Source organism: Hippocampus guttulatus, chromosome 22, assembly GCF_054856545.1.
Source record: "Hippocampus guttulatus isolate MCC_2025c chromosome 22, RoL_Hgut_1.0, whole genome shotgun sequence".
In the NCBI taxonomy this organism is placed as follows: domain Eukaryota; kingdom Metazoa; phylum Chordata; class Actinopteri; order Syngnathiformes; family Syngnathidae; genus Hippocampus; species Hippocampus guttulatus.
In genome coordinates, this window is record NC_141282.1 from 4,825,206 (window position 1) to 4,846,932 (window position 21,727).

Sequence of the window (21,727 nt, forward strand, 5' to 3'; positions counted from 1 at the left end):
GATTACAGCAAACAGTACCAGATTTATAATACAGCAATATTTTGGTCTTTTTTGTCCAACCTATGATTAATTTATCGACTTGGCGATTTGATCTCAACCCAAGTATTTCCATACTTTGGGAAAAATATCACTTCCCATCCCTGAAGTAAAGTTTGAGCGTCAAAAGAGGAGGATGAAAGTCGTCGGCCCCTCATCAATTAGCTCCTTGCAGCTACAATTAGGACGCCCACAGAGTGCCTGCACTCGTCTAATAAGGATATTGCCAGAACCGCTTTAATTGGGCGCGTGTCACGCTGCGCGCCGAGATGGGCTTTAACGTGCGTGTATGCCGTTTTTCCCCAAATAAGGGCGCGAGGGGCCGCAGAGGAAAAACGCAGCCGTGTCAACGGGGAGCGCCCGGCACGCCCGGTCTCAGAGGCCAGAGTGTGAGTGCGTGTTACTAACTCGGCACATTGCAAGACACCTTTTTTTAAACTATCTGTATATGTCCCTGTAGGGGGTGTTGGGAATCGGAGGAGCGAAAGGCGACAAGGGGGAGCCCGGCCTCTCAGTATGTGCTCTCACTCACTCACACTCACACACACACACTTACTGTCATACTGTCATGCGCACGTTTGTCGAAGATACACACTGATGATGTTCATCTGTGTGAAGGCTCATGAAGTGAAGAAGCTCATCATCCAGGAGGTGATGGACAAGTGTGGTAAGTGTGTGTGTGTGCGTAATTGTGTCACTAGTACATGGTGAACTCTGCTTTACTTGTGGCTGAGCCAAAACGTGCGTGCGCCTCCAAGAGCTCCCGTGGTATCAATGTGGCACCCCGTGTGTGTGGGACCATCTGTTGTTTTTTTGTCAGAGGAACACACACACGCCACGGTGCCATCGTCTACATAAATACATGCCTACATATAGACACACGCGAACACATATTATCATTAAAGGGGAGACATAATGAGGGAAGAAATATCCAGTGATGTCAAAGGCTGATTGTGTTTCACTGCAGGCTTGGAGTACAAGTTGATGGTGAAGTCTGTGGATCCCGACGGGAGCTCCGCGCCGGTCGGCCCGCACGAGAATGACGACGACGACGGCGGCGGGGACGACGCGGAAGAACATCCGAAGAGGCAGCCAGGGTTGCCGTCGAACGGCGTTGGTGAGCGGCACCCCTGTCACCAGCAGACGAGCCGAGTGGGGGACGAGGGTCAGCGTGATGCAAGTAGCGGCAGTACATTTCAGCCTGCTCATTAGCGAGCGCGCACCCGCTCGCACCCCTCGTGGCGCAAGATCAATCTGCGGCCCAATTTAGTGGCATCAAACGGCTGCCGTTTCCCCACTCAATGACACATTGCGTATATTTTTGACACATTTGGCGTTGATTCAACCCCCTCAACATTCAACTTTTCCGACTATAGGCGAAAAAACTAAATTTGTTTTTTTAATCGCTGATTAAATCACATTGTCTTGAAGAGGGAATTGTGGATTTGGATGTGTGTCCTTTCCTAACCGGGCTTTTTCAACCGTTTCGTAATATCTGCTTGATGATTCTTGGAAACAATAACAGAAAGTTTCCCAAATATCCTCCCCTTTTTTGTTTGAGATGCCGTGGAGACGCTCCAGAGGGAAAAAAGACGACTTTTTCGAACGCCGTCCTCCAGTGAGTCTCGCTTTCTTCTTCATCTAACTTCCTGTTTATTATTTTTATTTCCACCTCATCATCTATGCAGAATGAATTGTTTGAAAGCACCCCAAAAAATGGAATCCATGAATTTTTGACGGGCCAGTGTGCTAGTTTTTTTTTTTCCTCTTGCGCTGATGTAACAAAATAACCAGTTTTGTCGATCCTGCCGAGAGATGTACCTAATATTTTGACCCAGCATCTCACTCAAGAGTGAGCAAAGACACTTTTGCCCCCCTCCCCTCCATCCCGCAGGGTCCGAGGAACGCTGCCTGGAGCCCATGTCCGAGGGCTCGTGCTCTGACTACGCCCTCTTGTGGTACTTTCACGCCGGGGCGGGCGAGTGCCGGCCCTTTGTGTACGGCGGCTGCGGCGGCAACGGCAACCGCTTTGCCTCGCTGCTCGAGTGCCGCGCTTGCTGCGTGCTGACGCCGGAACGCGGCCGAGGAGGTAAGGCGGAATTAAAAAAAAAAAAAGAAATCATAATTTAAAAACAAACAAACAAACAAATCACAGCCGGTGACTTGTATGAATGCGTCTGATTGTGTTTTCACAGACGGCGGCGGTGCCTGGACATGAGCAGGAGGCACTTGTTTGTACTGTGTAGGATTCTTAACTTATATACTTGAATGCTTAATAATTAATTATATGATAATACTTAATATGAAAATGCCTCTCAAGGCTTCTTCTTCAGCTTCCTGTTCTGACCCCCCCCCGGGGATTGTCATCGTTTTGGATTGATCATGACATTTTTTAATTTTCATTTTGTTTTGAGTTTTGTGTTTCAAATTCGATTGAATTTGATTCGCTCTTTGTGCATTTTTGTTTTTATTTTATTTATATGTTTATTAGTTTTAGTGTTAGTTTTTTTTATACAGAATATTTTCTTGGCTTTTTCATTCGTTTCTCATGATTTCATTTTGGCTTTTGTTGTTCAACTTGACTGAAATGTTATTTGTTCTTTGGGTTTGTGTTTTACTTTTTTGAGCGTACTGTACTTTGTTTTTATTAGTTTTGGTATTACTTTTTTTTTAATATGAAATATTGCTTGGATCTTTTGGTACACTTTTCATTTTCTTTGGATGTTTGTCTTTCAAATTTTTTTTTGTTCTTAGAAGCGGCTTTTTTAGTTACTATTTTTTAAAAAGTTTCAGACATTCAGTTGTACTTTAAGTTATATTTTTTTGTTTTTTGGAAACAAAAAAATAAGCAGGAAATGTTTCCTCTAATTAATTATTAGTTTTGGTTATTGTTTTTTTTTAAACATTTTTTTCCATTTGTTTCATTTATGAAAATATTTTGTAATTGTAGTTTCAGTTTTGTTTTTGTTGTTGTTGTTTTTCTGCTACAACAATCTTTATTGAGCCCGTCACAATTGTACATTGTCACGCTACGAAAACGCGTCGTTCTCTTGATGCGCTTCTAAAAAAAGCGAACCTGAAACCAAGTGCTGTATAGAAATCCATTCAAACATAAAAATGCATATAATTAATATACAACATTGCTGTCTTTATTGTTGAGGTAATTTTGCCACATAGAGAAGCATGAGGCTTCCCTGGAGGAGGTCACAATTTCATTTTTCAGGTATTCATTCTTTACAAGAAAAGAAATGAAAGGGGGGGGGGCAGAAAGAAGAAGAAAATCAAACGTGGCATGGCGACCCCTTATCAAAAAAAACCCCACGTCATTTAATTTGAGTGACTCCACATGAGTATTTTCCACGAGTACGTGATGTCACTCGTGGGGAGCCCGAATAAAGCAGCAAGATGTCCCCGCCATTAAAGATGAAGAGGTGTAAGTCACCCCCCCCCCAACCCCACCTGGCAAGTGCGAGGGAGGATGCCTGTCACCGCCTCGCTGTGGTTATTACTCCCGCCGCGCTCGTTACATCTTGACCGCCGTGATCGCCGCACGTAAAAACTTGCTAATGTGTTGAAATCACGTTGAGTCAACTGTTTGTTTGTCTCTCGGCTGGAGAGGCTGACGTGGGGATGGAACATGCCTCCTTAGCCACACGACGTAACCGCGTAAGGAACCTCTTGGGTAAGAACATTTACTATGGTCTTGATTCCGTGAAGCATTGCCTACAGATGGCGGCAAAGCGCAACGTGTGTCTAAGTGAAGCTCCTCAATTCATTTTTCCCCACCAAGGCAGACATGGCGGCAAAAAGATGTCCGAGATAACGGCCAAACTGATCGAAAGGAAGCTCCTCAATTAGCATGGCACAAAATGGTGGCAAAACATTGCATGCAGCTCCCCCAAAAAGATTTTTTTCTTATTGTGTACGGAAGCGTGGAGCTGCCAATCAAGACTTCAATCAATACTTGTAGGCTAAAGGCAACAAAAGTAGCATTTTCTCCTTAATGCCACCATGGTACATAGTCGTGGGCCACGCGCGTGTGCGAGTTTTTTTTCTTAACAATTTACCCAATATATCATACCACAACGTTAAAATATTTAAGTAACTTATTCTTTCGTAATTTAACCGTTTAATTATGTCTGCAGTGCATGCCAGTGAACATATTTATACTTCACATTGGCAGCCCCAACCTTCCGTAAATTGTGTTCTTCTTTTCTCTTTTTTGGTAGGCAGCTGTTGTCAATGGTGGAGCTGGCCGTGGTGCTGAAATCTGAACGCGTCTCCTCATCAAGGCAACTCATTACAGTACAGTACTCCCAAGTTGAGCAGTGGTTGGCGTTCGTTGATGGTGGGCGTGGCGGTCGTTGCGTCAACAGGTGACGTCACGAGTGCTACTAAATGCCAGGCGGCGGTAAATGAAGGTGCAAAGTGCGGCTCGCCACTCTCCCCAACGTGATTCTTTCGTTTATTTTGGAAAGACCGCCGTGTTTGTTTCTTTTGAATCGTGCGGTAAGTTTGAATAATTTCATACTTGCAAATTGGACACTGGAATTTAATTAAACATCTATTTGCATCTTAAAGTGAGGATAAATACACTTTTTAAACAATTTTAAAACATACAAGTCTGCCTTTACTGCTATAGTTTACAGAAGATGTACCTGACAAAGTGTCCTGCAACTTGTGTCCCCCCCCCTTTTTTTTTTTTTAGTGGACACCCCGCCCCACACGCGATGTTGTCATCCCTCAAGACCCTGCTACTGCTCTCGGTTCTTTGCCCACCCTCCTCCTGCTTGTGCCTCCGCTTGGCCCGCGGCCGCTCGGACCTCCTGTGCGACCACCAAATGGCCGCCGGCGGCCGCTTCTCCTCCGAGAACGTCTGGGGCTCCCTGCTGCAGTCCTCCGCGGAGTACCTGGCCGCCTCCGCGTCCGAGGAGTCGGCGAGCCGGGAGAAAAGGACTTTCAACCCGGCCAAGTCGCGCTTCCAGAGCCGGGCCAAGCTCCGCGGCTCGCTGCTGCGGAACGGCGGCAAGGAGGAGCGCAGGAGCCAGCTGACTCTGTCCCTGGACTTGCCCACCAACATCATGAACGTGATCTTCGAAATGGCCAAAGACCAAAACCTGCGCTCGAAGGCGGACGAGAACGCGCGTCTGCTCGCGCGCATCGGTCGGAGGAAGTGACGCTTTTGCGTTGTATTTTAAAAGGAACTTTGTACGAGTTGTTTGTCTTTGCGTTCGCATTATGTTATTGTTGGAGACGAATGAATTCCAGACCGACGCCTCACTGAAAAATGGCTGGATTGTTTGTAAAGGCGAGACTGGCAAATCACTGCATTGCCAATTATCGCTTCAAGGAATTCAACAAATCATCTCTTGATTAAATCTGTACGAACTGTTTCAAAGACTAAAGCTGACCAATGTGTTATTCGAGCATTCGCTTAACTTCCTCGTGCAATTTTTTCCCCTTCATCTCCTTTCCCAGCGGCTTCGTTTTTCATGTTTGCTGTTCAAAGATTCAGTGCCCGTTGAAAAATGCACGGGAATGTCTGTGTGAATGCGTGCTCCTCAGATGTGTTATTTTTATACGCAAAATTATTTTCCCCAAATAAAGCAGACGCAACAAACACGGTTTCGTTCCAATGCATGTTTGTTCATGTTTACTTCCCAAACAATAAATCACAATGATAAGAATTTTGGTGTGTACTGGGCCGCCTTGTATTCAAACCAAGTCATCGATGGAATACAAGGGAAGACGTGAACGTTTCGAGAGAAATGAGGAAGAACAATTTAAGCTGCCGCCCTGTGGCGAATCAGAGTAACTACATTCAAGTGGCAGAACACGTGATAATTTCGAACTTCACTGAATTCCTGATGTTATACGTGGCCTTCCGTCTCAGCTGCCCTCGCCATTCAATCCCCGGTCCTGACCTTAATTCAAGTAAAAAAAAAAAAAAGAAGAGATTTTTACTACCAATATACCAAAAAATTCGCGGAAAACCTCAACCGCAATGGTGCAGTGGTCTAAAACTTTGCTTTCGATTCAAGCGACTCGGGTTCGATCCCCGCGCTCACCTACATGTGTGCATAAATGTAGGTGAGTAGAAAAGGAAATTCGTACACGAGTCAGTTCAATCTAAAGCACAGTCTTTGACCACTAGACCAACTTGAATTTGAAAATTGACGAATTGGAAGTTATACTTATTCCTTAACTTTGTCATGTTCAGGTGTAGTCTATGAATAGGACAAAATTTCGGCCAAAATCTCAACCGTGATGGACCAGCGGTCTAAAACTTTGCTTTCGGTTCAGGCGACTCGGGTTCGATCCCCGCGCTCACCTACATGTGTGCATAAATGTAGGTGAATAGTAAAGGGGATTCGAACACGAGTCAGCCGAACCTAAAGTATGGTCTTTAACCATTAGACAAACTCGGATTTAACAATTGTCAATTTGGAGGTTATATTTATTCGAATTAACAATAGTATTGTGCACTCCAAAATTGGGAAAGATAGTAAAATATTGCCTGCAATGCCGGAAATCATCAGCACGATTGGCCTAATGGTTAGAGACAAACGGTGCGGGCCGGTGAGAGCAAGTTCGAGTCTCACCTCGAGCTCGCATTTTCCGAGATTTTTTCTTTCGGAATCGTTTCTCACTATTATTTTTTTTTACTTCTTCTTTGTTAAATAAAGCTTTTCAAAAAAACCAACACGTGATGACGTCGTTAGCGAAAACCTATTTAAGCTGCGACTAATTCAACAAGCTGTCTCTTTCTCCTCCAGGCTGACTGCACGTCCACATCGCGGCAAGACGACCACAATGCTTGGCAAGGTGAACGCTTTAACTTTCTTTTTTTGTCTTGTCATTGTTAACTTTTGGAACTTTTAACAATAATTCACCTTTTCAGGCTGTTCAACTCTTCCACGGTAAGTCGCCTGCAAGTTTAAATGGCATTGTGTTCTTTTGAACTAACTCTCGTTTTGCAATTTTCTTTTTCCTTCACAGCGTGCAGAGAGGGTAAGTTACTCAACGTTTGACGTTTCTTTTTCGTCTTTTCATCGCTAACCTTTTGGAACTTTCAACATTAATTCACGTTTTCAGGCCGTTCAACTCTTCCACGGTAAGTCGCCTGCAATTTGCAACGGCACTATGCTCGATGGAACTACAGTAACTCCTTTTGCAATTTTCTTTTTCTTTCCCAGCACGCCGAGAAGGTAAGTTGGCAAACCGAACGTTTTAAGTTTCTTTTTTTTTACACCTGTCATTGCTCACGTTTGGGAACTTAACATTAATTCGCGTTTTCAGGCTGTTCAACTCCTCAAAGGTAAGTCGCCTGCAATTTTAAATGGCACCATTTGATTTTTATTCTTTTCTTTCCAGCGTGCTGAGAAGGTAAGTTGCCAGCGTTTTTATTTTCACAATTTAAATGACACCCTGCTCTTACTTGGTTGTAATTGTGCAATTTCTGTTCACAGGCTTGGCATCAATTGACTGCAAAAATGGCTATCTGCGACTTTTTTTTTTTTTTTTTTTTTTTGGAGGAGGGGGGCCGTTTAAATGTGCTTACCAAAAGTCACATTGCGAACTATTTCACTGTCTCTGCAGGCCACTGCCGAGGTGTCCAGCTCAGCCCTGCGCTCGTCACTGGTAAGAGACAAAAACACTCCTGCGCATACAACTCTGAAATCATGTTTTAATTTTTCAGCACATGAAGATGAGCTTCCAGGAGGCTTCGAGTGATGACGTGATTCCGGTAGGAACCACAAACAAAAAGTGTGCAATTTTCTTTTTTTTTCCTAGGGGGAGGATTTCAAAATTTGGTGCCGTACACTACCTCATTGCAAACTGCGCTCCCCAGACGTCTTGGAAAAAAAGTTGAGAGTCCGGCCTCGAGTTGCTGTTTTGCTCCTGGACAAAATTGAAGGACATCGTAAATAACTACAATTCACTCTTTTCTGACATCCTTTTTGTGTGTGCGCAGGTGAAACGGCATTCTGACTTCATCCAGAGCTGCCTGAGGAACAAGACAACAGCGAATGGGGCCGTTGCAGTGTCTGCTGGGTTTGAGCACGCTGCAAAGCAAAATGGCTCAGTGAACATTTTATAACGCATTTTCTCTTTTGCAGGTTCCCCCAAAGCTGCACTGGGACGAATGCCTCTTGGGACCGTCAAAGGAACATTTACCATTCTGTACTTACGTACTATTTTTTATTTTTTTTTCTTTCTGCTCAGGTGGTGCCAAAGCATCTCTTGGCCCTGCAGAACCTGAATCGGCAAAGACTGTGGACAGGCTCGAGGACCGTTGATCTTTTTTGCCAGTGATGCTTCCATTGGAAAAGAATAAAAAATGATTGTTGTTGCAAGTGAAACATGACAAACGTTTGAGATGATGAGCTATATAATTTTTTTTTTTTTTTTTTTTTTTTTTTTTTTTGACTGTGCAGAGAAGCTTCCAGTTGGTGCCATTGTGGAGTCTGAATCCTGGTCGCCAAGACGCTGCACCTGCTGGGCAAAGAAAATTGTCAAAATTGCAGCTGAAATCTTTCAAGTTGACCCACATTAAAAGCTTGACGGGTCCATTGCGTACCTCCTGTTTGTGTTCAGGCTTGTCCACTCTGGGGCCCTCAGAAGCGGTTGGACATTTTTTTCCTCACGGGGAGGATTGCCAAAGCTGCCCGACTGACAAGACAACAGCGAATGAGGCCTTCTGCTGGGTTTGAGCATGCAGCAAAACAAAATGGCTGACGTGACCATTTTTTAACACATTTCTCTTTTGTAGGTTCCCCCCAAAGCTGCACCGGGACGAATGTCTCTCTGGACAGTTGAAAAAGGTACATTTCACATCCTGTACTAATGTTGTCTTTCTGCTCATGTCCACTAGGCGGCGCCAAAGCAGCTGTTGGCCCCGGAGAACCTGAATCGGCATCCACTCTGGGAAGACTGTGGACAGGCTCAAGTACCGTTGATCTTTTTCGCCAGTGATGCTTCTGTGGGAAAAGACAGATTTAAAAACATGACTGATGTTGCAGGTGGTGGAGTGAACATGAAGTCATGATCAACGTTCTGAGATGAGCCAAGACGCAAACAAGCACTCCCCCCCCCCTTCTTTTTTTTTTTTTTACTGTGCAGAGAAGCTTCCAGTTCGTGCCATCGTGGAGTCTGCACCTTGGCCACCAAGACGCTGGGCAAAGTGTTTTGAAATCTCAAGTTGACCCACATTAAAATTGAACTGAATTGAAAGCTTGACGGGTCCATTGCGTACCTCCTGTTTGTGTTCAGGCTTGTCCAGTCTGAGGCCCTCAGAAGTGGTTGGACATCTCCTTCGCTCCGTCACAGGATGGGTGGAAAAAGGTTGGACTTGAAAAACAGTGACTGCAAATCTCCCACTGAAGGCCTTCAAGATTTCTTACCTTGTCTCCCTCCAGAAATGCAAGTTGGCCCCCGCCCCACCGTGATGTCAACGTGAGACCTTCTGGCAAGGAAGCGCTTGTTTTTTTTTTGAGGGTTTGTATGCGACTCTGCTCATTTCGTCTCTTTGCAGAACTGGCAACTGCTCCAGAAGATTCAAAGTCTACTGAAAAAATATATATTTTTTCTTTCTTCAGATGGTCATTCAGAAATTGGTGACAAACGCTGCCTGCCTCCGCGACATGCTAGCCTGTGAAGCCAAACGTCATCGGCTTTCTCTTCCTCAGCCGGAGGACCACAAATGGACGGTGGCAAACTTTGGTTGAAGTCGGTGCTCGTGGCGGTGGGTTTCATCCCAAACGGTTTCCATCAACCACGTTGGGTGAATGTTTTGACTGATGTCTTGCTGTTTTCCAGAAGTGACGTCACGCTGCCTGGGGAAAGGGTCTTCCTGGATTTGGTGGGCTCAAGTGCACCCTTTTTCCTCTCCCTCCTCACGCTCTGCAACTTGACGAGGAACCTGCAAGTGAAATAAATGGTCATGAAGAGGTTCCACAATGGGCTGCAAGTTTTGAATGCTTGACAGTTTTCTTAATCCCTTCTTTGACGCCATATTGTTTGTTGCACAGGAGCTGAACGTGCGAGCACTTGGTCAGAGTCCCAGACAACTTGTGTGGCATCACCTTCTGTGCTGGTGAGTTTGATCACATTTCAAATTGCATTTCCTGCACAAGTTGACTTGAGACTCGCCAATCTCATTTTTGTCTTAGGTCCACGTGTTGGTCCAGCTCTGCTTTCACAGGCAACGAAAAGTAGAAGGCTGCAAAGTCATCCAACTTCGACATTTTCGGTGAGTAGTTTTTTAAACTTTTTCATTTTTTTGTAATTTTTTTAGGTTTTTTTTAACTTTTTGTTGTAATTTTAAAGCTAACTTTTTTTTTTACTTTAACTTTTTTTTTTACTTTAACTTTTTTTTTTACTTTAACTTTTTTTTTTACTTTAACTTTTTTTACTTTAACTTTGTCTTTTAACATGTAAAATAAAATGAAAACGAAAACACCTCTCGACTTCCTTCATGAATAAAAGTGGGTATGGTTGGGGGTGTGGCTATGCAAATACGGAGCAATCCGATTGGCTGCTGTGAATGGGCGGGGCTATGCTAATGCGGATAAATTAGCATAATGGGTGTGGTTATGCAGTGCTTGTGGGCGGGCGGAGTTATGCAAATATGGTGTAATGCAGCACTGATTGGTTGAAGTTGTCGTTTGTGGGCGGGGTTATGCAAATAAATTTGCATATCCCGTTGTGATTGGTTGGCCGGGTAATTTTGGGCGGGGCTATGCAAATAGATTTGCATCCCGCTGTGGGCGGAGTCTATGCAAATATAAATTTACATGCCACCTTCTGATTGGCTGGACTGGGTTAATGTAGGCGGGGCCATGCACATTTTATTTGCATAGTACATTCTGATTGGCTGGTGCCCGTTGTGGGCGTGTCCATGCAAATAATTTTCAAATTTTGGTCCAAGTGGGGCGTGGCTATGCAAATAAATTTGCGTGCCGTCTTTTGATTGGCTGGTCCAGGCGATTGTGGGCGTGGTTATGCAAATAAATTTGCATCCCGGCACCTGATTGGTATGCAAATCAGTTGCGGGCGTGGCTATGCTAATCAATTTGCATATTAAAATTTTGCCGCGAGTGGGCGTGGCATGTGCAAATAAATTTGCATGCCGCCACCCGATTGGTTGATTTTGGCAATTGTGGGTGGGGTCTGCAAACAAATTTACATAAAAATTTCTGGTCCTGCATGGCGGGGCTACGTAAAGCCGGTGTGGTTACGGACGGCAACCGGAGTTGTTGGTGTTTTGTCCTGGAAGACGTTTGACCTCTGGTCCGAGCGGGCTTCCTGGGTTCATGCGCAAACGCCAGAAAGGACAGCTCGCCCTTTCTGGCCTTGAGCATCAATCCAAGAAGTCTGCTCGGACCAGAGGCCAAACGTCTTCCAGGACAAAACCCCAACAGCTCTGGTTGCCATCCATAACAAGGCCACTTTAAACTCGGTGAGACACAAAACACACAGACTCTGATTCCAGTCAAATAATATATTGACAAGCATTTTTTAAAAAAACAATTCCACATCATTTTAGCAATAAAATTTGACTCAAGTTCTACACCAACACTGGCTGACAGGCGGTACATTTCGGCCAGCAGCAGAGGACGCCATGGTGTCTACTTGACAAGCATGGACTGCACAACACTGACACATGTGGAAGCTGGCAACAACATCACTCACTGCTTCTGAACATGTGCTTCGATGTGGGTTTTTTTCTATCAGTTATTTTTGCCAATTTATTAAACAAAAATATACATATTTAGTTTTAAATAATCTGGGCCACAACAATGTAATTTTAAAAATAGCACATGCTCAGAAGCATTGAACTTTGTTCTCACTTGTGTGCACTGTGTTGCAGATCAAGTACAGGTCAGAAAGCGCACTTGGGTCATTCCATGGCAAATAACAAGCGGGTTCAGTCAAATGGATTTTTATTTGAATGAAACTTGCTGTACTTGTTGACAGTGATGGCACAACACTAAATCTCAAATTAGAGGTCAAGCGGAGCAAGAGTTTAAGAGCGACGGCATCCCCGAATTTTTATTAGTTCCGAAAAGGGGGTGTGGCCGCCTTCCTTCTCGAGTTCACGCATCAACCCATCCCATCTTCACAAAACAGGTATTTATTTGGGAAGGGAATTTAACAAGAAATCTATATCTGCAATCATTTGGAAGATGGATGCATATTTAAACAACTTTTGACCTAGAACTTCACCTGGAGATGGACCTTGGGGATCACGTGACCAATTTTTTTTTTCATGGAATGTAATTTCTCACATGTTCTCTCAAACAAAGGTTCCAGTTTTGTCAATTTTGTTGTTTAGCAGCAATAAGGGCTCATAGTATCCATATTGTCAGATTGGCAATTAATATTTAATGGACTCATTGAATATGCAAATTGAAAGGATTTATTTTGGGCTGTGTACTTTGACCCCTTATTGCTGCTATGCAAAATAAATTACATCTCTGAAACGTAGTTTTAGTGTTGTGCCATCACCAACAAGTACGGCAAGTTTCATTCAAATTAAAATCCAGTTGGTTCATTTTTTTTAATGAATTACGGCGTGACCTGACATGGAATGACCCACTAAAAAAATGGCTTCAAACAACATGGCGTCCTCTGTGTTGAAAAAAAAAGTGCACACACCTGCCAAAACAAGGTTTGCATCATTGTAGTGCAGATGCATCCATGTCCTGAACCGAGTCTGTCCAAAACCTCCTCCGTCCTGTCAGGCAAACAAAAACATAAACAGTTTTCACGTGAGGGACGCGCTTAAACAGAAGACAATGGACAGTGAAAACATGCAAAAGTTTAGCATACGTTACCTTTGGACGCAGGTGTTGACAACTTCCCTTCACTGTGGTCGTCTACTGCGCATGTAAACAATACAAAAAATGCCTTAATTAGCACTAACGTAGCTAACCTAACTTAGTTCAGGTGCTCGAAACACACGTAACAGCAAACAAAAAAAAACAAACGCCAAGCCAAACAATGGCTCGTTTCCGGCCAGCGTTTAACTTCCTGGACGCAGTTAAACAAAACTAAATGATCAACGTTGTGATGAACGAACTGCAGGGACAAATTATCGTTAACATAACACACGACGAATGGAACACCTGGAGTGTCAAAATGTCACATTTTAAAAGAAGTGCCGAAAATGTCCGCGCATGCGTAAACGCTCTCTCCTATCAACGCGAGAACTTGGGTGTGCCCAATATTTTGGTCATTTTGGACACTTCTTTCTGTACGCTTTTTTTCATAGGAAACAACACATTATAATTACATTGAAATTCTGTAATGTGTTTTTGCACCTTATTCGGCCGGTCAGGAGGGTGTTTTTTTGCCATTTGATGACGTAACGGCCGGAAGTTCATTCCAGTTGTGGCGACGTGGAAGATTTTGCTAGCATCCCATCGACATCGAACGTCTGCCGCTCGTCAGCCAGTTTCGACACGATGATCAAGAAGTTTGACAAGAAAGACGAAGAGTCCGGTGAGTGTTGCTGAACGTTGTTCTTTGGCTTCGTAATGGCGACTGTGATCGTTGAGTTTTATAACTCGTGAGGCTCGCAGGTTGGCGTGCTAACAAATAACTAGCATGGAAGCTGAAACGAGCAATCGGAGTGAATTAATGTTGCAAGGTGAATTAGAATGACACTTTGATGTATTTATTTTGCGCATGTGATAAATAAATGCAAGCATTAGCCCGCTGCTCTGTTACCGTGAGCTGCGTCTTGTCAGTGACGTCCATATGCGCGTCCTTTTTTCTTTCAGGAAGTGGCTCAAACCCCTTCCAGCATCTGGAGAAGAGTGCCGTTTTACAAGAGGTGCGTTTCCAAATGTCATTTTTTTTCGTAATCAAACAGATTGTCAACATAGTCATATTATTCTCATTTTGCCCACAGGCTCGCATCTTCAACGAGACACCCATCAACCCACGAAGATGCCTGCACATTCTGACCAAGATTATTTACCTTCTCAACCAGGTATCATAGAATAACTTTTGTTTTTTTTTTTTTTTTTTTTAATATGCTACCCTCTGCCTCACATTCCTGGACTTTTATTTGTTTTAGGGTGAACATTTTGGGACCACAGAAGCCACCGAGGCATTCTTTGCCATGACCAGGCTCTTCCAGTCCAATGACGTAAGCTCAAATAGTCAATTTCAAAGTGTTAACTTTAAGTCGAAATGTAAATTTTGTCTTCTTAGCAAACACTGAGGAGGATGTGCTACTTGACCATCAAGGAGATGGCCAACATCTCTGAGGACGTCATTATTGTCACCAGCAGGTTCAAAAAGTTTTACGACGACATGACGTGTTGGGTTTGTGTTTCATAAATAACGGTGGTGTCACTGTGCCTGTGCAGCCTGACCAAAGACATGACTGGCAAGGACGACGTGTACAGGGGACCGGCGATCAGAGCCCTCTGCAGGATCACAGACGTAAGTTGTCTATCAAAAGTCATGCTTCTAAGAATTCAAGAAAAAAATAGAATGCTGACTGCCCCCGCGCGTTCGTCAGACCACCATGCTGCAGGCCATCGAGAGATACATGAAGCAGGCCATCGTCGACAAGGTCCCGAGCGTGTCCAGCTCGGCCTTGGTGTCCTCACTGGTGAGATGCACTTGGGTCAACGCTCACGTCACATGGACAAAAGTTGTTTCACTCGGGATCATGGGTTTTCTTTTTAGCCGTCATTAGTTTGTTTGTTTTTCCAAAAGTGCTTTCTCTTGCTTAGTTTTCGTGAACTCAAATAACCTTGGTTTCAGCACATGGTGAAGATGAGCTACGACGTGGTCAAACGCTGGGTGAACGAAGCCCAGGAGGCAGCTTCGAGCGATAACATTATGGTTCAGGTGGGCGCACGCTACATTCGCTACTAACTAGGCATAAAAGGTTGTGTGCTTACCTGAACGTTCTGCACCGCTGCTCCACACTCCAAGTGTCAACTTGTCTTGTCGTGTTGCAGTACCACGCTCTGGGCCTCCTGTACCACCTGAGGAAGAACGACCGGCTGGCCGTCACCAAGATGCTCAACAAGTTCACAAAGTCGGGCCTCAAGTCGCCGTTCGCCTACTGCATGCTCATCCGCATCGCCAGCAAGCTTCTGGACGAGACGGAAGGAGGGTAAGCGGACACTTTTAAAACAGTCACGCTGGGCTAGTGCTTCCAATCCTGAGATATTTTCCGGGGCGCAGTCACGACAGCCCCTTGTTTGACTTCATCGAGAGCTGCCTGCGCAACAAGAACGAGATGGTCGTGTACGAGGCCGCCTCGGCCATCGTGCACATGCCCAATTGCACGGCCAGGGAGCTGGCCCCCGCTGTATCCGGTAGGTTAGCGCAAACAACAGGGAGAAAAAAAAATGGCTGACGTGAGTGAGTTCTTTTTTTTTTTTTTCCCGAAGTGCTGCAGCTCTTCTGCAGTTCCCCCAAAGCCGCGCTGAGATACGCGGCAGTCAGGACCCTCAACAAGGTACTTGCCACCCCGCCGCATCTCCTGTACGCTCTCGACTCAAACGCGTCCCAAGTGACGTTTGGCGTGGCGCTCTCGGCCAACCAGGTGGCGATGAAGCACCCCTCGGCCGTGACGGCTTGCAACCTGGATCTGGAGAACCTGATCACCGACTCCAACCGCAGCATCGCCACCTTGGCCATCACCACGCTGCTGAAGACGGGCAGCGAGAGCAGCGTGGACCGACTCATGAAGCAGATCTCGTCTTTCGTCTCGGAGATCTCCGACGAGTTCAAGGTGAGGCGTCCGGGATGCACATGATCCATCCGAGGCGCCGTTTGAGTGATTGATTGATTGCGGTTGCAGGTGGTGGTGGTGCAGGCAATCAGCGCTCTGTGTCAAAAGTATCCAAGGAAGCACAGCGTCATGATGAACTTCCTGTCCAACATGCTGAGAGACGACGTAAGCGGGCAACAAACTACTGCAGAAAAATCATCAGGTCAACATTTAAAAAGCGCTCAGCTGTGTTGTCTTTTTTTTTTTTTTGGGCGGGGGTGGCGCATTCAAGGGCGGCTTTGAGTACAAGCGGGCCATCGTGGACTGCATCATCAGCATCATCGAGGAGAACCCCGAGAGCAAAGAAACGGGCCTGGCGCACCTGTGCGAGTTCATCGAGGACTGCGAGCACACGGTGCTGGCGACCAAGATCCTGCACCTGCTGGGCAAAGAGGGCCCGCGCACCCCGCAGCCGTCCAAGTACATCCGCTTCATCTTCAATCGGGTGGTGCTGGAGAGCGAGGCCGTGCGAGCCGGTTAGCCGCGTTTCTCAGCGTCCGTGTAAAACAAGCACAATTTTTGGTTTTGAGACTTTTTTTTTCTCCCCCCCCCCTACCTGATATCAGCTGCGGTTAGCGCCTTGGCCAAATTCGGAGCTCAGAACGACGACCTGCTGCCAAGTGTTCTGGTTCTCATGCAGAGGTACTTTAAAAAAAAAAAAAGATTACCGCCAGACGCAATCTAAACCTGGCCTTTCTCCAGGTGCATGATGGACAGCGACGACGAAGTGCGTGACAGGGCCACGTTCTACATGAACGTGCTGCAGCAGAAGCAGAAGGCACTTAACGCTGCCTACATCTTCAACGGTGAGATGAGTTCACATGCTAACGATTTAGCATCTTCGGTTAGGGCTGAGCAATTCCTGGTTTTCGTCCTTCTCCCCCTTCAATCAAAAACATAAAGCAAAACGACATTTTTCAATACTTGGGCGATAGTGGCTCTTTAAATAAACATGACTTTAAATATTCCACAATTAAACTGATAAATTAACATGTAACATTTTTTTTAAGTCTTTACTTTTTTCCAGCACAAAAGAGTATTTTATTTTATTTGGGGGGGGGGGGGGGGGGTTACCATGCAGTTTGACTTACAGCTATGATATTTCAGAAAAAAACTGCACCGGTTGCTGTAGCTAATCGCTTCATTCATAAATATTACACATTAGATTTGGTTGTTTTTATTTAAAAAAAAAAAGATTTATCGATTCAATCTATGAATTGCACAGCCCGACCTTGAATGTCCTCTTCAACATTCATCTCTTGTTCAGGCTTGTCGGTGTCCATCCCCGGTCTGGAGAAGTCGCTGCACCAGTACACGCTGGATCCCTCGGAGAAGCCGTTCGACATGAAGACGGTTCCTCTCGCCACCACGCCCATCACAGAACAGAAAACGGGTCAGCTCTTGGGACATTCCGATTTTCCGGTTGAATTACCACTTTTACATGTTGTTTTTTTCCATTCAGAAATCACTCCGGTGGCGACCAGCAAGCTCCCAGAGAAGTTGGCCCCGTCCCGCCAGGATATCTATCAAGGTGAGATCTCCTCTCCGGGAAGTCTTCATTGACTTGACTTGATTGGAACTTCCTCTGTTCTCAGAACAACTGGCGGCCATCCCCGAGTTCCAGGGTCTCGGCCCGCTCTTCAAGTCGGCCGAGCCGGTGCAGCTGACGGAAGCAGAGACGGAATACGTGGTGCGCTGCATCAAACACACCTTCTCCAGGCACATGGTCTTCCAGTTCGACTGCACCAACACGCTCAACGACCAACTTCTGCAGAAGGTTCCAGACGATGCAGTTCATCACGACACGGTTCAATCAAGCGTTCAACTCATACCGCCGCTCGTCATCCCAGGTTCTCGTGCAAATGGAGCCGTCCGAATCCTACGAGGTGCTTCACTACCTTCCCGCCGCCAGCCTCCCGTACAGCCAGCCGGGCTCCTGCTACACGCTCGTGCGTCTGCCCGATGACGACCCGACAGCCGGTGAGTCGAGCGCCGCCGCCTTTTTCGATTTGGCCGCTCAACCACGACGAACGATTCAAACGACGCCGTTCGCGTTGGCAGTGTCGTGTACGTTCAGCTGCACGATGAAGTACCTGGTCCGAGACTGCGACCCCAACACGGGAGAGCCCGACGACGACGGTTACGACGACGAGTACGTGGTAAGTGGCGGAGCGCCGTCGGCGAACTCTTTTGGTCCTTGCTTCGGTTTCATTCGTGTGATCTCCCGCAGTTGGAGGACCTGGAAGTGACCGTGGCGGACCACATCCAGAAGGTGCTGAAGCCGAACTTCGGAGCAGCCTGGGAAGAAGTGGGAGACGAGTTTGAGAAGGAGGAGACGTTTGCGCTGGCGTCCGTTCGCACTTTAGACGGTAGGCTCATGGAAATGCTCGTCGCGGTCATGATTCAGACGACATCTTTCATCCAATGTGGTGGTGGTGGCGTTCCGACAGAGGCAGTGAAGAACATCGTCAGCTTCCTGGGCATGCAGCCGTGCGAGCGCTCGGACAAAGTGCCAGAAAACAAAAACTCGCACATCCTCTTCCTCGCTGGTGGGTTTCATGGGGAGAAAAAAAACACCCCAGACAATTTTTGTGCACTTATTAAAGACTCATTCCGAATTATTTTTTTCCTTGATTTCGCAGGCGTTTTCCGGGGAGGTCACGACACACTCGTCCGCGCTCGCCTCGCGCTGGCCGACGGCGTCACCATGCAGGTGACGGTCCGCAGCGACGAAGAAACGGTTGTCGACGTCATCCTGGCGTCTGTGGGCTGAAGCCCAACCCTTTATCGCTTCTAACTTTTTGTCTATCGCTAACTTCTGCTACTTAACATGAATCTGTAAGAGAAATAAACAGTGATTACAACTGACCTTTTTTTGTAGAAAACTATTTATTTGCTCATCAAGCTCTCAGCTCACTCTGCGTGTCAGTCAAGTTCAGAACGAGTGAATAAAGTTAAAGTAAGCCTTGAGGAAGCCCGCGGGATCTTCCAGCTGCGGGTAGTGACCGATGTGCTCGTCCAACACGCTGACGGTCGACTTCTGCACCAGCTGCCTGTGGGAACATTAACAGCGCGCACGTCACCTACTTACCAACGACGGCGGGAAAGACGAAGGACGCTCACTGGTAAAGGCGGATGAAATGGGGGTGGGGGTTGACCGGGTCGAGCGGGCCGTAGATCAGGTGCACTGGACGACAATAAGACGTCATAAAGGGGAGCCGACATGAAGGACACTTGAGTGTGCGTGATGTGACTTACGTGGCACAAAGGTGGACGTGAGCGCGCCGACCCACCGCTCTCTGTGCTTTAACCTCTGGTTGATGTACTGTAGAACACTGACACACAGACAAAAATCTTTCAAGGGTTCTGTAAATATGGTCAAATGGTGCGTTACAAAATATAAACAGTGGTGCTGGAACCTACAGGTTTTTAAAGAGATATACTGTAGCCACATTATACTGCCACCTGGTGGACAATGTATGAAATGTATTTTTTATTATATGATTTCCTTTTTTTTTTTTTTTAATACAACATAACTATACCTGAGAATTTTTTCTTACACACCTGTCCAACACAAGGTTGCCGTCATTGTAGCGCAGACCGGTCCACATGTCCCAGAACTCTGCATCGGTCGGCTGCGTGTACGGCCCGAAAACCTCCCCGATCCTGCAATCGAAGAAAACCAGTTAGCAATGTTTTTGTGTGTGTGACTGGTTCAAAACAAACAACAAAAATACAGTGTTGACCCCTTCTGGAAGATCATGTAGTTGGTGAGCCGCATGAGGACGGGAGCCAGGAACGTGGAGTCCTTAAGTAGCTTTAGGAAGACAAAATGGATCTCCGTGAGACATCACAACCTCCGCGACGTCAATGAACGCTTGTGAAGAAGCGGGCGGTGAGACTGACCATCTGCAGCAGACGAGGGTGGTGGGCTTCGGGAAACAAACCTGTGGAGAGCATGAAGTCAGTCACGGCGACTCCGAAAATGGGAGAACGTACTGCAAAAACACTCGCCTCCGTTTGAGAGACACAGGCTGTTGATGTTCAGGTGACCCGTGCGGTTTTGGTCACTCCTGTCCAGACAAGAAAGCATAATCGTTTGTTGTTTCATTGGAAAACTGTTGGCCAATTGCCGGACCGCACAGACGCGGCGGCATTGTCTAATTTCTTTAAGACAACTGCAGAAAAATCATCTTGAAGTCTACCTGTGGAGCAGCTCCAGCGCCACCGTGTCACCGTAGTCATGTGACAGCAAGTTGATGCGCTGGTTGGCCAGACCCAGGTGCGCCACCAGCGCCTCCACCACACTAGCCTGCTCGAAGATGGAGTACCTGTGTGGTCGCTGAGCGCCACGGCAACAGGAAACCAATCGATTACGTTCAGTTTTGATTGATTTGATGGATTCACACACACACACGAGACGCTCACCGGCTTGTCGCTGAAGCCAAAGCCCAAGAAGTCCAGTGCTATGACACGGTTGAAGCGTTGGGTGAGCGGCTCCCAAATCTACTGAAGAATGGGGAGAGAGTAGACACATGGATGTCTTACAATAAATTTAAAATAAATATTCAAATAATAATTTGCGTATGGAATATGCTTATGTTGCTGTGTCGCTCTGACCTTGTGCCAGTCGTAGCTGGAGGTGGGAAAGCCGTGGAGGAGAAGAACGACGTCGGAGCTTCCCAAGGCACCATGAGAGTCTGTTTGGACAAGACACGTTACACCAGCTGTACACACCCTGTAGTTCATGACTGTAAATTCAGCGCAAAAGCACTCAAAAAAGAATTACTGCGACAGTGTGGCTCAGTTGTATTCAACTTTGAAGAACACACATTTACATTTTGTTTAGTTTTACACATTTCTAGAAGAACATTCAATCGTTAGTTTTTATGTGCAGTACTTTACGACTGATGGTGGCCATATGTTGTTGGGGTAGCACTTGGTGTATAAACGTTTGGAAAACAGGATTTCATCTCAAGAAATCACTCATTACTAAACACCACTCATTTGACTTGATTTAAAAATGGTGCATTGTACCTCAGTTACATAACAAATACACTGGCCTAAGTGTACCTAGATGGTTACATCTCATCTATTCACCTATGGAACATTCTAAATGAAAGAAAAGGTTCGTTTTCAAAGCCATTTGGTGGAGCTGGCCGTGCCAAGGTGTGTATGTTGAGCACCTCTGTAAAAAATCTCGCTGCCCCTGAAGTTGAAGCCTCTGCCGGCGTTGTGCCACTTGAGCAAAGCAGCCGACAGCTGAGGCGGCGGGATGTGCAGGTAGACGGCCAGCAGCGGAATGCACATCAAGCCGACGTGGAGCCACCACTCTTTCATCGTGGACCGCTCAGTTCATGTAAAAAAACCGACCAACACTGCCACACACGCCAGTCAATTTTCTAACATTTTGTCTCGATTACTTTGTATGGACACTAAATGCTACGTTAGCATTAGCTAGCACCAGTGAAATATCGTAAAACCCTTTCAGCCCCACACTTAATAAAATACCCCACACATAATAAAATACAGGACCCAAAATTATGACATGTGTTTCTACCTTATGTAAATGACAGCACATAAATACTTTGAAAGGTTTTAATTACTCACTCAAATAACATTCACTTGAAGACCTTCGGACTGTGATTAGCCTCCATAGCGACAAAGATAATAAATACCACTCAATTTCTCCCTCTTATATACTTCTCAAGGTCACAATTGTTCATACATGGACAAAAGTCTTGGAGCAAAATTCGTAAAAAATATATCTGATATTTCCAACGCTCCTAATAATGTCTTTTAGTCTGATTTTCCTCAACAACTGTTACGAATTGTTAATACAGAGAGAGTGCGTCTTCTTTTATTACACGATCTGCGTTGTCCAAT

At 45.9% G+C, this 21,727-nt stretch overlaps 4 protein-coding genes and 2 long non-coding RNA genes across 12 annotated transcripts in view; 5 read left to right on the plus strand and 1 right to left on the minus strand.

Moving 5' to 3' along the window:
* col7a1l (collagen type VII alpha 1-like) overlaps nucleotides 1-3,174 on the plus strand; it is a 32,929-nt gene extending 29,755 nt beyond the window's left edge. Inside the window, exons 99-105 of the mRNA XM_086103068.1 lie at nucleotides 348-425; nucleotides 497-550; nucleotides 655-703; nucleotides 1,004-1,153; nucleotides 1,598-1,654; nucleotides 1,931-2,125; nucleotides 2,232-3,174. Coding sequence (XP_085959194.1) covers nucleotides 348-425; nucleotides 497-550; nucleotides 655-703; nucleotides 1,004-1,153; nucleotides 1,598-1,654; nucleotides 1,931-2,125; nucleotides 2,232-2,254 — 606 coding nt within the window. The 3' untranslated portion in view covers nucleotides 2,255-3,174. The remainder of the gene's footprint in view (nucleotides 1-347; nucleotides 426-496; nucleotides 551-654; nucleotides 704-1,003; nucleotides 1,154-1,597; nucleotides 1,655-1,930; nucleotides 2,126-2,231) is intronic.
* Nucleotides 3,175-3,330: 156 nt separating this feature from the next.
* On the plus strand, nucleotides 3,331-5,661 carry ucn3l (urocortin 3, like). 2 transcript variants are annotated; one of them, XM_086103067.1, is made up of 3 exons: nucleotides 3,331-4,545; nucleotides 4,686-4,704; nucleotides 4,745-5,661. In XM_086103067.1, the coding sequence occupies exons 1-3, from the start codon at nucleotides 4,452-4,454 to the stop codon at nucleotides 5,211-5,213; spliced, it is 582 nt and encodes a 193-aa protein (XP_085959193.1). In that variant the 5' UTR covers nucleotides 3,331-4,451; the 3' UTR covers nucleotides 5,214-5,661. The 2 variants fall into 2 exon arrangements, with proteins under 2 accessions (XP_085959193.1, XP_085959192.1); XM_086103066.1 differs by lacking the exon at nucleotides 4,686-4,704 and having other exon boundaries at nucleotides 4,448-4,545.
* A 1,154-nt stretch (nucleotides 5,662-6,815) lies between these two features.
* Nucleotides 6,816-7,160, plus strand: LOC147186169 (uncharacterized). The gene is made up of 3 exons (XR_015099162.1): nucleotides 6,816-6,861; nucleotides 6,938-6,956; nucleotides 7,036-7,160. It is a non-coding gene; the product is annotated as an uncharacterized LOC147186169 (long non-coding RNA).
* A 543-nt stretch (nucleotides 7,161-7,703) lies between these two features.
* On the minus strand, nucleotides 7,704-21,688 carry mest (mesoderm specific transcript). 5 transcript variants are annotated; one of them, XM_086103249.1, is made up of 24 exons: nucleotides 21,452-21,688; nucleotides 21,028-21,219; nucleotides 20,462-20,541; nucleotides 20,270-20,347; nucleotides 20,047-20,183; nucleotides 19,856-19,914; nucleotides 19,748-19,788; nucleotides 19,579-19,658; nucleotides 19,406-19,507; nucleotides 19,100-19,176; nucleotides 18,965-19,028; nucleotides 17,073-18,894; nucleotides 16,398-16,724; nucleotides 14,961-16,292; nucleotides 13,771-13,849; nucleotides 13,362-13,654; nucleotides 12,876-12,920; nucleotides 12,697-12,775; nucleotides 9,441-9,958; nucleotides 9,293-9,350; nucleotides 8,866-9,017; nucleotides 8,618-8,709; nucleotides 8,468-8,532; nucleotides 7,704-8,354 (listed from the first exon to the last, which is right to left on the minus strand). In XM_086103249.1, exons 2-12 carry the CDS (start codon nucleotides 21,179-21,181, stop codon nucleotides 18,777-18,779), a joined length of 990 nt encoding a protein of 329 aa, XP_085959375.1. In that variant the 5' UTR covers nucleotides 21,182-21,219; nucleotides 21,452-21,688; the 3' UTR covers nucleotides 7,704-8,354; nucleotides 8,468-8,532; nucleotides 8,618-8,709; nucleotides 8,866-9,017; nucleotides 9,293-9,350; nucleotides 9,441-9,958; nucleotides 12,697-12,775; nucleotides 12,876-12,920; nucleotides 13,362-13,654; nucleotides 13,771-13,849; nucleotides 14,961-16,292; nucleotides 16,398-16,724; nucleotides 17,073-18,776. The 5 variants fall into 5 exon arrangements, with proteins under 5 accessions (XP_085959375.1, XP_085959377.1, XP_085959374.1 ...); XM_086103251.1 differs by having other exon boundaries at nucleotides 8,618-9,017; nucleotides 19,588-19,658; XM_086103248.1 differs by having other exon boundaries at nucleotides 8,618-9,017; nucleotides 12,876-12,917.
* LOC147186171 (uncharacterized) lies at nucleotides 9,013-10,482 on the plus strand. 2 transcript variants are annotated; one of them, XR_015099231.1, is made up of 5 exons: nucleotides 9,013-9,381; nucleotides 9,456-9,534; nucleotides 9,636-9,781; nucleotides 9,856-10,132; nucleotides 10,209-10,482. It is a non-coding gene; the product is annotated as an uncharacterized LOC147186171 (long non-coding RNA). The 2 variants fall into 2 exon arrangements; XR_015099230.1 differs by having other exon boundaries at nucleotides 9,456-9,781.
* Nucleotides 13,398-18,709, plus strand: copg2 (COPI coat complex subunit gamma 2). The gene is made up of 24 exons (XM_086103246.1): nucleotides 13,398-13,542; nucleotides 13,824-13,876; nucleotides 13,955-14,035; nucleotides 14,123-14,194; nucleotides 14,260-14,339; nucleotides 14,418-14,493; nucleotides 14,573-14,665; nucleotides 14,821-14,907; nucleotides 15,021-15,178; nucleotides 15,250-15,383; nucleotides 15,459-15,526; nucleotides 15,614-15,802; nucleotides 15,872-15,967; nucleotides 16,074-16,317; nucleotides 16,408-16,483; nucleotides 16,544-16,647; nucleotides 17,109-17,234; nucleotides 17,304-17,372; nucleotides 17,437-17,618; nucleotides 17,692-17,821; nucleotides 17,903-18,000; nucleotides 18,072-18,210; nucleotides 18,292-18,390; nucleotides 18,484-18,709. Exons 1-24 carry the CDS (start codon nucleotides 13,506-13,508, stop codon nucleotides 18,612-18,614), a joined length of 2,622 nt encoding a protein of 873 aa, XP_085959372.1. The 5' UTR covers nucleotides 13,398-13,505; the 3' UTR covers nucleotides 18,615-18,709.
* Nucleotides 21,689-21,727: the final 39 nt, after the last annotated feature.

Coding starts and splice junctions, on each gene's coding strand:
- mest (XM_086103248.1), bottom strand. CDS start 21,181: ATGAAAGAGTGGTGGCTCCACGTCGGCTTGATGTGCATTCCGCTGCTG. Junction 20,184..20,269: donor TTGGCTTCAGCGACAAGCCG/GTGAGCGTCTCG, acceptor CGTGGCGCTCAG/CGACCACACAGGTACTCCAT. Junction 19,789..19,855: donor CCTGTGTCTCTCAAACGGAG/GCGAGTGTTTTT, acceptor TGCTCTCCACAG/GTTTGTTTCCCGAAGCCCAC.
- ucn3l (XM_086103067.1), top strand. CDS start 4,452: ATGAAGGTGCAAAGTGCGGCTCGCCACTCTCCCCAACGTGATTCTTTC.
- copg2 (XM_086103246.1), top strand. CDS start 13,506: ATGATCAAGAAGTTTGACAAGAAAGACGAAGAGTCCG. Junction 13,877..13,954: donor AGAGTGCCGTTTTACAAGAG/GTGCGTTTCCAA, acceptor TTTTGCCCACAG/GCTCGCATCTTCAACGAGAC. Junction 14,340..14,417: donor GTCATTATTGTCACCAGCAG/GTTCAAAAAGTT, acceptor GTGCCTGTGCAG/CCTGACCAAAGACATGACTG.